Here is a 15,673-nt window from a genome sequence, read left to right as displayed (position 1 = left end):
GCTTGGCATGGAAGAATAACAATTTTATGACGGTGATCAATCCGAGATTAAACGTAGCAAGGTGGTGTTATAAATTTGCTCTTAAGGATGAGGTTATCATAGCAGATCTTATGAAATATACAAAGGCGGAATATATTTCTACCTTGGGACAATAGTGGCAGTCATAAGCTTGATTTCATGGCGGTAACACTAAAGTTACGGTGTTAATTCGACAGAATAAAATCGGACCGCACGGTTCTGTATAGGTTCGCGTTGGTAGATTAGTGTCTCTTGATACGCGTCCTAAAGGATGCGGCATATTTCTGTTTAGTACGAATAAACAACTTGTAGAGAAGGAATTTTACGGAGCTAGAATAAAGAATAAAGTTACGGCGTATGTAGCCCGGCATGCGGTTAGCGTTGTTGCTTACATGATCTATATGTACATTCCAAGAAAGAATAGGGGAAACAAATACACCTAAATATTTATAAAAAGGCGCAGTCTCCAGGCTACTATTATTAAGACGATATGAAAGTAATGTTGTGTTGCGATGAGCAACACGCATATACTTGAATTTTTTGTGTCATGAGAGCTGCATCACACATGCCACAACCTTACGTTTGGATATAGCCTTTTTTATTTTTTACCTATGCACCCTTGCTTTCATTTTCATCGCTTGCAGACTTGCAGGAAAGGCGTATGCACAGCCGAAAACTGGGAGACCGCACCTTCACCAGCTGCTCTAAGTGCGCCAAACGTTTAGAAGCAATCGTTATTGTTTCCGAATTCCGCTGGACGATTCAACGAAATTCCCCGAGCGGATTCAAATTCTTTTGAAGTAAAAAAAGTATGCTGGGCGGCACAAATTTGAATTGAATTGTTTGTCTGCCATCTTGCACAGGCAAAAATTACAGATGGGGTACTGTGGAAAAAACTTTTGTCCATGAATAGCTTGACGGGTCTGCAATCTCTAATTTCGGCGGAGAGGCCGCATCACATATGGATACGTACACTCATAAGCATATATTAAACACATATATAGCGATGTACATATACACCACTCACATGTTTCTCAATCGCGTATTCCTTAGAGCGTTTATTAAAAAGATGTAAAAAAGATATCGCGCAGCAAGAGATTATTACATTGAACTTTTACACATCGGCTGGAGTTCCCTGTACGATGATATGAAAAGATCAAAGCGGATCGAACTATAATATTATAACATTTGGTATTGTGTACTTAAGGCACTGTTTCCCGTAGTTTGAGCGCAGCGTCGGTACTAACCATTCCTCAAGTGTCTCGTGATATAGTTATGAGCTTTGCAGTTGTGCGAGATTACGTAGATTGCTAATATTTCTAGAAATTTTCAATCTGTATACGTGTCTCAAGCGATATCTGTAGAGATTGTTAGCTAATATTATGGCGTAGTTCCTAAAGAAGGTTATTTTCAATCCTGTGTAGCAAGTCTTATATGTACCTCAGAAATATTATTTCTGTATCAGGTGAAAATCTCCTAGATTAGTGGATGTTGTGTGGCCCATTACTAACCGGCAATAGCTATAAATGTGAATGGAAAGTGATTTATTCCACAAGAGTTAATCGCGCGTGAAAGGATTTATCTTCAGCGGCCTATTGCACCAGTTATTAGACTTTGTCTAGCCGTAACATTTTTAACGTGATTATCCCAAAACAGTGTCGCAGAAAAGATAACATCCACACATTTGAAATTCTCTGCTATTTCAAGATTTCTTGAGTTTTTTTCTGAAGCTTAGTGAAGAGGTATATGCTTGTCTTTTGTCCTGAATATAAGGGCATTTGCTTCACATTCATTAATCTTCGTTGAATTTACTTTCGATCATTCTTCTAAGGACTTAATTCTGCTGTTACACTGTTCTAAAACGAGATTAAAATCATTTACTTATACTTCTAATGTATAAGTAAATTGTATTATAATATTCAGTAAATGACAAAACACTAATTAAATATAAAAGAGACTCTCAATCAAGTTCAGCAAGTCGCTAAAATAATCTGCGGAAAACCTCTTTCTATGTTATAAATTTTAAAGAACATTTTTAATGAAGCTGGGGCCATTCAAGTGGGTGTGCTTGTATGGAAGGGGAAGGACGGTGGCTCGACCTTGAACGACGAAGGCGAAGTTATGCACTCGGCCCGCAGAACGAGAAACGACCTCATCGTGAACAATGCGAGCAAGTGAATGCCGCCTCAGGGCTTTAACCGTGTTTGTTCTTAAAGTCTTGTTTGGTTTGGCCGGTAATTTAATTTTCTCGCTTTAGATATCACAGATGACCCATATGCAAAATTCAGTGTTTATGCCTTTCTTTTGAAACAAAAAAGGACTGACTTCCCATCTCGCTCGCCCCTTCCCGGACGCCCGCCGCGATGGCACACTGGTTGGGCGCTCAGCTGCTGACTCGAAAAACGCAGGTTCGATCACGGCCGCGGCGGACGAATTACGATGGAAGCGACATTGTAGAGGCCTGTGTACTCTGCAGTGTCAGTGCACATTAAAGAACCCTAGGTGGTCGAAATTTTCGGAGCCCTTCACTATCGCCTCTCATAGCCAAAGTTGATTTAGGACGTTAAACTCTTATAACCAAACCTATACTCTATAGGTACCCCTGACTCTATTAGCGATTATCTCAGTAAATACCTTGTAGGCAACGGACAGTAAGCTGATCCGCCTGTGTAATTTTTCAAGTCCTTGGCGTCTCCTTTCACAGCAATTAAGATAATGTTTGCATTCTTCCAAGCTTCTGGTACGGTCGATGTCATTATGCATTGCGTATACAGGGTGGCCAGTATTTCTAGCACAATCACCCTTCCATCCTTCATAAGATCTGCTGTTACCTAATCCTCACCAGCTGCTTTTCCCCTTTGCATCGCTCCTAAGACTTTCTTTACTTCCTTTTTTGTTACTGACGAGACGACCCACTGCTGTGCGCCAGTGTTCCTCTTATTAACGTTCTGATTACATTGGCTAAATTATAGATTTCTGTCGAACTTTTTTGATACTATAACTATCTTACCAATATTGCTAGTGACATTTCCCGCCTTGTCTCTTATTGAATACATCTGATATTCTACAGAAGCCCAGTCTCTTCCGTCGCTTTTAAGCTACCTCTGTTCTTTAGAGCATGCTCGATTTTCTCCGTATTAATCTTCCTTATGTCGGCTACCTTGCGCCTAATTATTGACTTCGATAGCTCTACTAGTTCTATTTCGTCTCTAGGACTAGACGCCCGTATGGTTTGGCGTTTATTAAATAGATTCGTTTCCTGAGATAACTTGGCGGGATGCTGTCGAACCATCATACCAACTGCTTCTACTGCGCACTCCTTGATGATAGCAGTGAGATTATTATTCATTCTTTGATCACTAAGATCGTGTTCCTCAGTTAAAGCCTAATATCTTTTCTGCAGCGAAGACCTGAATTCCTCTGCTTTCCCTCTCACTGCTAACTCGTTATTGGGCTTCCGCTTCACTAGTCTTTTTTGTTCTCTCTTCAAATCTAGGCTACTTCGAGACCTTACCTTTCGGTGGTCGCTACACCGCACCTTTCCGACGGCCTGCACATACTGCACAGTGCCACGGTGACAGCATAGTATGAGGTCCATTTCATTTTTTGTCTCACCACTGAGGCTCTTCCATGTCCACTTTCTGTTCTCTCGTTTGTGGAAGAAGATAGTGATGATCCGCGAATTATTTCTATCCGCGAATTCGACTAATAACTCTCCCCTGCTATTCCTAGAGCCTATCCATAGGCGACTACTGTCGGGTTGCCAGCCTGCTTCTTTCCGACTATCGGACTGAAGTCGCGCCTCTGTACAGTCTACTCTGGTTTTACTTTGTTCATTACCGATTCTACGTCATCATAGCAGCTGTTAAGGCGGGATGTAGGCGCATAGGCCTGCACCACCTTCAGCTTGTACCTCCTATTGAGCTTAATTGCGATTGCTGCCACCATATCGTTAATACTCTAGATGTCCTCTGTGTTGCCAGCTATATCCTGACTGAAGAGGAATCCCACAGCTAGTTCTCGTCTGTCCGGTAATCTGAGAGAGCACATTATGTGCCCGCCCTTTAGTACTGTATACGCCTCACCTGTCCTCTTAACTTCACTAAGCCCTATGACATCCCATTTAATGTCCACTGCTAGGCTAGGCTCACTAGATAAGGTTCTAGCGTTAAACGTTGCCAGGTTGAGACTCCAGTGGCGACCTGTCCGGAGCCAGTGATTCTTAGCGCCATCCGCTACGTCACAGGTCTGACCACCGCCTTGGTCAGTTGCTCCACCGCCGCTGGGGTAGAGGGCAGAGGGTTTATTGGTTTGCTCACAGAAGGCTGTGGCCAAGTACTACACCAGGGGGGCCAAATCCTGTTCTGGTGAGGGAGTGCGTTGTTGGTTCGGTTCACCGTGACCAGGTCACACCCCAGGTCTGGATATGCAATTCCATCGACAAGCGGAGTTTTCTTTTTTCAAGCCCGGTGAAGAATTGCATGGCCTCAGGATTCGAGCCCCGGTCCTATAGCACGCGAGGCCGATGCCCTACCTCTACGCCATCGCTGCTTTTCAAACCCCCTAACCCGAACCCTTCACCAAACAATCTCGGATGGTTCGACTTCTCCCTTCCACGATAGGCGTGACAGTTGAAGAGAATTTCTTTTTATAGCTACTGTTGTTAGGGCGCGTTTTTCATATTTTTCGGCATTTCCGTTGCCGCAATATTTTAGATAAAAAGAGTGCACGGTAATTATCAGCACGGGGAGAAACAATGGAGACGACGGGACAGAAGCTTATGAACCAACTAACTCATCAGAAAGCCCTTACTGGTGCGATATCACACCAGGGTGTTTCTTCAGCATGCTGTGATGCAGAGCTGGACGTCAGAGCCACGCGGCGGCGCAATGCATCCCCCTGATTGGCCTCAACACCGAGACGTCATCATGACAGCATATTCACCTTAAGCCCGCTCAGGCAGAGAAGAGCACATGTATTAATGAATAAAGTAGTCTACGCTCACTTATTCAAACGCCTTTAATTGAATCTCATGTTACGGAGTGATAACAATCCTGTAAATTTGTTTCCATAAACACCCATTTGGAATATATTAGATTTCGCACACCTGAAACTCTATGGCATAAAAAGATTGCAGTTTTCATATAGAGGCTCAAAATATTATTACAACATGCAATATAAATAGCGATATGACACTGTTACACCCATCATGAATGAGAAAGACAAAGCGCCCAGCCTCTTGCCACGAGTGGCATTTGTTTGTCTCATGCCACGAGTGGCATTTGTTTGCCTCATGCCGACGGGTATACTTCGTTGTATTTCGTTGCATTACAAAAATACCGAACATTTATAGCGCGGAAATTTTTCACAGCCTTACATTTGACCTTTGACGTTGTGCCACGCTTGGAAGAAAATCGTACAAATCATAGTGAGGCGAAAGCGAAAACATGCAACCTTCTATTCTAGGATCGTGCACATGAATACGTTTGGCATATGGATGATATTTTAGGCATTAAAGCGAAAGTTTCACACTTTCCGAAAAAATTCCACACGAATTCCGTCTGCTTTTCGATGGTTCCCTCTTGATGATAATGGCGCCTAATGGCGGTCATGATCCGCCCTTCCTATACATAAGTAACACTTGTTGCTGAGCTGGTTGGTGCATAGTTATATGTACAAACGTTAGCGCAAAATAAGACACGTTCACAAGAAAGGTGGACAGGACAACGCGTTTTTACTGACAACTGATTTTTATTGACAGAAACACATAATATATAGGCGCACCGTCACACCACCTATAAGCTGCAGCACACTTCAGAAAGATGAATAGCTTCATAAAAGCGATAAAAGACAAAGACTAAAAACATGACTTAGTTAAAAACGACAAGATTGGAGAAAGAACATTAAAAGGCATGACACGTGGTGTAAAGGGCCAAAGAAAAATGACTGAATGGGATCTGAAAGGATCAAGACAAAACCAAAATGCATTAAAACCGTAAAAACCAGAAAATGCACGTGAGACAAGAAAACCATCTAGAAGGCTTAGTGCACCGAACCCTTCAGATTACACTGGGAAAAAGCCGCAGCACCTGTACACGTATTCGTATCAGGAAAACTTTTTCTAAAAAGGCTTCTTCGGTTTAGTACAAGAAGATAGAAGCATCGCTAACGGCACTCAGGCCCGCTTTCCTAATTAAAAAGGCTTCTTTTAATTCGCGCAACACTCGATCACGGCCTCTACCTAAAACTACAGTTCTTTCAATAATGGGCCCGCAGGGGCCTTGTTCACAGTACTTACAGTGAAGAGGCAGATTAGAACCTGTTATCGTCCCAATCGAACGCTCATGCTTCCTCAACCTTTCATATAGGCAACGCCCCGTCTGTCCAATATACACCTTTCCACACGCGACTGGGATCTGATAAACAACTCCTTCATTGCATACTACGTACCTAAGGGCATGCCTGGTCCCGCAGGTTTTCCCTCTTCTTCTTTCTGAGTTTACACGAGCACATAATGAGGTCAGCTTACAGGGAGCAGACAATACAACTGGAACTTTGAATTTAGATGCAACTTTTTCAGGTTATGGGCAACGCGGTGGGAGTAGGGCACCACTTCTGACCTAATTCTATCCTCAACTGGCATAGGCTGCTTACGTTCCACGCCTTTTATGCTGTGAAGAAGGGACTCCATCACACTGGTCAGGACAGACTGAGGGAAGCCTGCATCCTGAAGCCTTACCATCTGAAACTAGAAGCCCCTTTCCATGGTATGACAACAGGATTTCGCAATGGCGCCGTTTAAACCAGACGTGGCAATGGCTCGCTTCAGTGTCTTAGAGTTTGCAGATTAATATGACAAAAAACCTTTCTGGAAACGAGGGCGATACATCCAGCATAATTTCTCTTTGGTTATGGAAAGTTCCAGGTCTAAAAATTGCAGTTTATCACTTTCAGGTAGCTCCTGTGTAAATTCTAACCCTTCTTTGTTCTCACTAAAATTTCCTAGAACATCGTTAACTGTGCTTAAGTAGGACTGTGCATCCTGTTTCTTTAGCAGGATTAAAAAATCGTTTACGAATCTGAAAACTCTCATTACCCTATCCTTGTCCAACTGCTTATTCACACTTCGATCAATCATTGAAAGGAAAATATTGCTCAGAACCGGAGCCACACACGAGCCAATAAAAATCCCTTTCTTTTGTATAAGCGATCCACTTTCAAACTGTACAATTGTGGCATTAAGATAAAATTCTAACAAAGTCATGAAATTCCCTGCTGACACACCAGCGGCTCTTTGAAAAGATGTACCCCCCCCCTTTCCTCAATGCATGCTTGAACGGCTGTGAACAATTTCATATGGGGAATGGAATAGAAAAGATATTTAGCATGAACAGAAAAGAAATACCCAATTTTTCGATTATCGTCAAGAAATTCAATTGTATCCCAAGAGTTCTTTGTTGCAAAAGGATTAGTGACCCCAAGCTGGTTAAGATCCTTCAGCAGGAACTGACTAACAAGGCGTTGCCAAGATCCCCTTTTGCTTACAATAAAACGGAATAGTAAACCTTCTTTGTGGGTCTTAGGTGTAAAAAACATGCTACGAGTATTGCCCTTGCAGTCACTTATTAACTTTGCTAACCTTTGCAGCTCCAATTCGTTGCAGAGGGCGATGGTTCTTGACTTAGCCTTCACGGGCTCGAGTTCAGTCGCGTTGTCTTGTCCACCTTTCTTGTGAATGTATCTTATTTTGCGCTAACGTTTGTACATAGAGCTTGCTATACATGTCCGTATTTCGCTGGGGCATGGTGAGCGTGATACAGCAAATTTCTTGCCCGGTATACTTTAGTCTCTACTCATATGTGCCTTATCTAAAATACGGAGTTTACGTCTGAACAACGGAGGTTACGTATGCCTTGCTTCAAGTTTCCGAGCCCTAGTTTAGAGACTTATAGTGGCGTCTTGGTCTGGTACAGCAGTGCAATTTCCGTTCGTCAAAAATACTGCTCGGAACAGCCAAGGAACGAAGACAACCAAGAACTATTTCTTCACTGTTGTCACCCCCGTACTGGACAGATGACATGCTGCCAGTTTGTCATATTTTCGTAAATTCTCTTTACAGAGAACCTTTCGGCGCAATAATTTGCTCAATCAATCTTCTACTTAATCTCTATTGAAGCATGCATGATTACTGAGTTGACTAAGAGATGATGGGATCGTACCAAAATTTTAAAGCAAGGAAGCTGGAGCATCACACAATTCCTTAAGAGAATACTCTGAGCAATGAACCCAGCTTTACCGCATCATTGTCGCTATGCGCTGAGCTAAAGTCAGAGTTATGCTCCTCTCAGCGGGAGTTGATAAGAAGTATATTCTTCCTTTGACATTTCACAAGCGTATGTGCTGCACTCACTTCGCAAAGGATAAAACAGTGCGTCTAAGCCGCGTGTTGCAGAGCTAGGTGCTTGATCGGGAAAAATGAAGTCCGCACTCCATACTCTTCGTCTACTTCAAATTTTCTCCAAGATATTAATTGCAGGTAAGGATTTGTTCCCGATATCATCACTGATAGCCCATAACTTCTGCAAGCGAGGTCTTCTGGACGGTATATTATTTTTGTACCTTTCAAGTGCAAACCGGGCCTAACACATATGTCTGTTTATCAGGTAGAACATTATTAGTTCCTCCTAACTCGTCCTAAACACCTCTGCTCATTTTTCAAACCTAAGTATTCAGTTCTAACACTGCATGCCTAGGGTTCTCCAAAGCATAATATGCTCCTTAATATTGCAAAAAAGAAAACTAGTCAAGTCCGTTTCTTCTTAATCGGCTTACATGGAACGACATATAAAAACTGAGATCCGTGGAGTCGTGGCTTGTTCAGAGCAAGCGCTTTCCTGGCATGTTTGGGCGAAATTGCAACTTGAAACAATTAGTGCGCGCTCTAGGAGGGGCTACCCCAGCTTTTGCTGCTGTGCAGAACCCCAGTCTTATACGAACACCGTGGCTTTCCCTGTTTTAGGAGAAGAAAGAAGCCTGTTATCTTTACACAACGTATGCTCCAATAGCCCTATCAAAGTGTTTTAGCATTTCCGTGTGGGAGATTTCCCATTGCATGGTCATTCCACAAGAAATAGTGCTTCTTGTAGCCACTAACTTCTCAACTGGCAGTTGCATGGCTCCAATCTAAACGTTAATTGCCTATCTAAAGCCCTCAATGACATTAGGCAGATCCGGAACGCTCAGAACCTCTACGCTTTCTTTTGAAGACTCCTGCTTTTTGGGCAGGCGAATTTTTAGAGACAATTGAAACTAGCACCTTACATTAGCTTTCCTAAACTGCCATGGTTGCGCCTGACGCTTACCATGGCGCGGATTCTAATTTTGCAATGAGTGCTAGAAAAGATCTTGATAGTCGTGCGTATTCCATAAATGCACTGCGGGCATATCTACATGTGTGCCCCACGGAAACCTCCCGAAAGTCACAAACAAAAACAATGTCCAACTCGGCAAACACATTGCCGGAAGTGCCACAATGCATATCTCATTTCCAGGTGCACTTTCTTGACCTTTGTTCGTGAAGTTTAGAGACTGATTTATTTTCTTGGCTAGAAATGATTCCCCAAAACAAATGTTGGTGCTTATGTGTAGCGACATTGTTTCGGGCTAACCTGAGCTATTTATGTTGCTTGCTTTGGCAGTTGTAGACGGCACTACGTACATGTAGAAAAATGCGCTCTCACTAGTCGATTGCGCTTTCTACAGTGAGCGAATGTGGAGAGATGGCTGTCTTTCTTGCCAAAAAAACAGCAAAAATGACAAGCTGCCAAAAAGACAGCGAGACCTTCGAATCCAGTGCACATAGTGGGGGATGTTCACCTACCAGACAATGTGCGGGGGCTCCTCAGCCTAGGTCCAAAATTTGCCATCGAGCCCAAAAAGTCCGCGGTAGAACTTCTCGGACTAGTGAGACAGATACGGGAACGAGAAGCCGACTCTGACAAAGCCAAATGTATTTCCGAAGCCCTCGACGTCTTGCTAAAACGCAAAACGTCCTTCAAGAATTTCCCGCTGCGCCAAACCGTCACCTTTCTTCGAGCCAAGGACCTGTTTCTGGCTCAATCCGATAAGGAAGGCGGCTTCGCGGTGCTCCCTGCGGGAGACTTAAACTCAAGAGCCACCAGCGCCCTACAGACTCTCTTCCATTGAAGAGACGATGTCAACCTTCTCAAGGTGAAGAAGCAAGCTGCGCGCCTTTGTAAGTCACTCAAATTGGACAATCTAGCCAGTAGAATTAAGTCTGCGAGTCGTCTCAGTGGAAACGGGTTTTACTCCCCCAGGACCCATAAGTCTAGGACCCCGTTTTGTGTTATAGTTTCTGAAAATGAAACTTGGCAAAAGTCGGTCGCAATTTTTCTTAGGGACAAGCTGAAGTTAATTACAGTTGACGACCCTTCAGTGGTCATCGGATCAGATAAGATCATCGAATATTTAAACACTATCCATGGCAGTAACTCATAAGTTTTTCCCATGGACATTAAGGATTTATATTACTCGTTACCGCATAACAAATTAGTGCTGTGCATTGAAGCCGCTATTGATACTTTCGGAGCCATGAGCTTCCAAAACTAAGTCGATTTTCCCGTTCTTTGTTTTTTGCGACTTTTGAATTTCTACCGGAAATCAACATTTGTTACCTAGAATGACCACAATTATATTTAAAAGCAGGGTTTGTGTATTGTGTCTTGTGTAGAGCCCATTCTAAGCGAACTTTTTCTAGCCGAACATGACAGAACTCTGAATGACATGAATCTTGAGACGGCCGTGGTAAAAATATTCCGGTACGTTGACGACTATCTCGTCCTTTTAAATTTCAGTCATGAATCTTTCAGCTCAGCGGTATCGCAGGCACTTTTCTTGTTTGACCGATGCATGCCTCTCCCTTTGACGCATGAAACACCCAACGATAAGTCGATCAGATTTCTTGACCTGAACCTCCGTTTTTTAACCACACCTGCTGGTTTTGCCAACCTAGAGGCAAGAAGCCACTCCTGCCCTTCGCATCAGCCCACACAAAACTTGTCAAGCACGCATAGTAAAACAGGGTTTCCAAAACGCGCTGCAAAAATCATGTGAGCACTTCTTCCTGGACAGCTTCAATAACCAGAACAATCGCCTTTTAATAGCAGGCTTCCCGCTACATCTTCTTGTATCCGTGGCCGGCTCCATGATCAAGAAGTCCCGGCCGCACGTCGGACCTGCTGCTTCAAACGATATGCGCTGAAATTTTTGTGGTAATGCCCCACCTCCACACAGTCAGCCATCGTCTAAAGGAAGTCGCACAGCGCGCTGGCGTGGATGTCGTCTTCACGGCTCCCAACAAGCTTTCCGCCTCTTGTTCCAAAGTGAATAACCCGCCGGAACACCGAGAGTAAAGGGTGACACACTCTTACCAATATGTCACCTGTGATTCAGGAATAATTTACTCCGTCTCACTGTCATGCGCGAAGAGGTACATCGTTCAAACGGGAAGGTGCATCAATATCCGTCTCCAAGAACATCAAAACAACGTTAAAAGTATATCCATTTCTGGGCACTTGGCTAAGCACTGTAAGAGGTGCAAAATCACAGAAAAAAGCCCTAAATGTATCTGCACCCCTAATTTTAATCGTTGGACCACTATCGGCCGAGGACGACATAAGCTGACGAGGGAATTCGTCGAAGCCCTAAATATTAATTATGCCGGTGAACAATGCGTGAGCACTCCATCCCTCTCCTTGTCAAAAAAGAGCTAAATTCTCTGGGTGACTTAACGAACAGCTAGTTTCCTTTCTGCCACATCAAGCTCGATGAGTCAACGATCCCTTGTTGTTACTACCATTATCTTGTTTTATCCTCCGCGGCGTCTTACAAGATTTTAACGCTTTTATTTCCCCCTTTTTGGGCACGTTTCTAAAGCTTTTACCTTCTTCATTTTTCATGTATTCACTTGTACATTCCCCTCTGTGTCCTTCATGGTTTTAACGCTTTCCCCGCCATTTTGGGTAATTTTTCACTGGTTTTGTTTTTGTTATTGTTACCTGACGAAATTTTCGCAGCTCTTTACACCGTCTTTTTATCGCTTACTTTCATTTGTTCCTGTTTTTTGCCATCTTGTGACGCGACCATACCGATTGCCGGTTATTGCTGCAGCAGCCCTGTAACCCAACCTCTCGCGTCTTCTATTTAAGCATCTTTCTTTCAGAATAAAAATTCAGTTGTGAGTCGGCGCTCATGTCTGTCGTTTTCGGTTTCAGCAACCGAATGAGGACTGTGACGTGAGCATGTACTTAAAGGTCACTTGTGACAAAAAAAAACTGCAATAAACTCGCTGCTTACACATTCTTTCTCATCCCGGCTCTTGAGGAATGCTGGCTTCAGCCATGCAGTAAATAAAAACGATGGAGCAGCGATTATATGGATGTTTCTTCATGCCTCATGTGACAAAAAAGAAACACACTTTGACGTCACAGCCATTGTCCGTCTTCTGAAACTGAAACCGAAAGAGCATGACAGAAATAATTCGAGTATAAATTATTTAGCACTCGTAGGGGAATATCACATGGTGATGCATGCATAGTAGTGTCTTCCGCATCATTGTAGAGAAAAAAACATGCCACGAAAATCATGTGTCTATACTCCTTTAGCCTTTCCTATAATCCAGTGAACAACGGCTTCAGGAGGTCTTAAGTAATATAATTGTCTTGATAGTAATAAATTCTAGTTATCCAATTGAAAATTGAGTTCAAGTAGCCTCTTCTGTCACCCGTTTGAATTTTCTTCAGTTTCCTGCATGCGCGCAAAAAACGCAAAGGCTAAAGTGTGCTCTTAGATATGCGCTTCTTTAAATGTAAGCGTTGCTTGCAGAATTACGGCACTTTTTCTTTCCTTTTTGTTCAAGTATTGTAAAAACACCTTGACTGCCATGTTTCTTATAGAAATAAGTTTAGATGGGGCCAAGTTGCGTGCCTCTTAGAGCATTCGGTATAGTACTCTAAACGTTCTTGACGATATTTGTGTTCTCGTCGGCTAGTGACTCTAAAGAACTACTTTATATACAACTTGAGCAGCAAAAAAAAAGTTTTCCTTGAGAAACTAATTGCGACATAGCATGTCTTATCTCGCCTACCAGAGATTTCCCTCATGTGCGCTAGTAATCAAGGGAATTAGGATTCGGTTTTTTCGTCAAGCACTATTTTCAGACCGTAGGCCAGAGGACATGATGCTGCGCTTCATACATTTTTTTAATTGTTAAGGTGGCCAAATTTATAATTGTTATAATTAAAACAGCACAGCGGATCTTTTTCATACTCTTTCTGGACTCTGCCTAAGCTTTTGGTCGCAAACCAGCCCTAACATGCTGCGTGTTCTTGCCGCTTGCAGAGCTCTACTCCTACCCTGAAGTTCTCAAAAATAGAGACGACGATGTACGCGCGATACATACTGTAGGCGCCAGTCCGGTGCATAGCCTGAAAAAGATCGACGAGCTAGCTGAAGGCATTCACACGACCGCCTTAAAGGACGCCGACCTTGACGGTATTAATGTGAGTTCTGCCACTGTAGCAGCAGTTTTTCATTGCATGTTTTGTCGGAAAGCATTCTGTGAAGAACATTTAATGCCGCCTTTGGGCCAAGTGAATATTTTTCATTACCTGCCGATCTTCAAGATACAGTGCAATCACAATGCGCCGAGATGTTCTAATTTTTCATTTCGGCTCATTTTTGTTGGTGGTATAATGTTGCTTTGACCGGATGTGTTTTTAATACCAGAAGTCTACGTAAGCTAACACTTGACTAGCGTGGTGCTTTTGTACGCGTTGTGAAAGCTTGTGACAAAAGAGCCTGTCTCTTGAATCCGTCGAGCACAGCTTGAATGTGCTATGCGGTGATTGTAATTGCCTTCATTTCATAAGATCTCACTGCGTTTGTTTCAAGATTTCTTCACAGAACTCCTAAGGCTAAGATTCCAAGAACGAGCTTTAAGGCTGTGCGTTTCCTATAGCCTCCGATCATAACGTTCACATGAAAAATGCACTCACACAACCTACATCATGACCTTAACCACTCGTCCAGACCACGCAACGACAGCCATTTTCTTCCCACTGCTCATTGCACCTTGTTTTACGCTTGCACACCAAACGAACCGTTACCAATTTACAGTGACGAAGATTGAAGTCCGTCTTTCAAATTAGCTGATTCAAGACCTAGAATGTTAAAATGCTGAGTTTAATATAACCATTTCCCAAGGTAGTGTGGCCTAAAGGTTCGAAGTGCATCTGGCATGTTACTGCTCCGTGAGGAGAAAAAAATGCGGTGCCTATACAACCTCACCCATAATGAGTGAGTCGCTGCCAAACCTACACATCTCAGAATTGAATCCAATGACCACAAATAACGCAATCTCATCCAACAACAGCCAGCAACGCACATGCCTCCTTTTACACCCAAATTTTGGTATTTAGATGCACGTCAGCAAACTGCGGTCTAGAATCGATATCTGAGTTTAACGCAGACAACAGACGAAAATTATTGCTATATTCTAGTGACATGCTTTCAAAAATGATGCGATTTGACTAGGTATTGCCTAACACTGTCCAAAGTTTCTAACATTGTCGACTTGTGTGTGGAATTAATGATTCTGCGCCAGTAGTTGCCTCAGGAATAATTTTGTTTCTCTTTCCGAAGCCTATAAAATGCTACGGCAAATATTTCGCTTCTTCACTGCATATAGTGCTTTAATTACGAACATCACAAAAGCCAGGTATCACCTTTGCTTTGAGGCGGGGTGGCATTGTGCTTTCATCTTAGCTATTAGAAACATAATACTAATCACACTGAAGTTCTGCCTTCGAGAAGTATATCTTACCGATCCCAAGTGCGAAAAATGTTTTTTCTGTAGGACAGTCCGCTACTGTGATGTTTGGATACGCTGAAATGAGAAGCGCGCCTTTACTTTGTACTATCTGCTATAAATAAGCACTTTTGCTGAAACCGCTTCTGCAAATCCAACGAAAACTGGGCCGCTTTGGCGACATTCAGCAAAGCGAAATAATTCAAAATATTGCAGGCTTCAAAGAGATACGCTATCTAAGCGCACAGTGGTACCTGGTTGCTTCGCCACCATCCGCAGCGGGCAGCACACGACGAATGTGTCGTTGTTATTTTGTTTTATTTGTGTCTCTTGACCTCCTAAATGGGCAGTCTGCACAGCGCGCTGGGCTGCACAGCTGAAGATATTTCCCAAGCCAAATCAACCCAAGCAGCACGCCAATAATGGCCCACCAGCTTAATAACAGTTGCGCAACTTGGTAACAAAAGCGGTCCTATTTTAACATTTGGGCAAATCGCTAGTTTTTGCCAGCCTGGTCTATCGGTCACACCAGGCATGGGCCGATGGCCCCGATCTTCAGCCAGTCTAACTGCCAACAATGGCTTCAAAGTCATTGCCACTGCACTGCTGAATATACCCGAATAATGGCTTTTCAGTTTTTGGCGTAGCCTGAATGCCTGCATGCATTGCCATCATGGCATATCAGTGTTTTGCGTAGCAACACCAGTGGAGAATGATCACGCGCAACTAGAGGCCCCGTATTTTATCTTTAATACCATTGGACTTATT

General features: G+C 43.1%; 1 protein-coding gene across 2 annotated transcripts in view; it reads left to right on the top strand.

The window, feature by feature from the left end:
• Positions 1-838, top strand: part of LOC144105452 (venom metalloproteinase antarease-like TpachMP_B) — a 30,298-nt gene extending 29,460 nt beyond the window's left edge. For both annotated transcript variants that reach the window (XM_077638576.1, XM_077638575.1), the window contains exon 10: positions 663-838. In XM_077638576.1, the coding sequence (XP_077494702.1) occupies positions 663-743 (81 nt within the window). In that variant the 3' untranslated portion in view covers positions 744-838. The remainder of the gene's footprint in view (positions 1-662) is intronic.
• Positions 839-15,673: the final 14,835 nt, after the last annotated feature.

This window comes from Amblyomma americanum, chromosome 9 (genome assembly GCF_052857255.1).
Source record: "Amblyomma americanum isolate KBUSLIRL-KWMA chromosome 9, ASM5285725v1, whole genome shotgun sequence".
NCBI classification, from domain to species: domain Eukaryota; kingdom Metazoa; phylum Arthropoda; class Arachnida; order Ixodida; family Ixodidae; genus Amblyomma; species Amblyomma americanum.
Note: the sequence above shows the minus strand (reverse complement) of the source record. Positions and strands in the feature narration are given on the sequence as shown.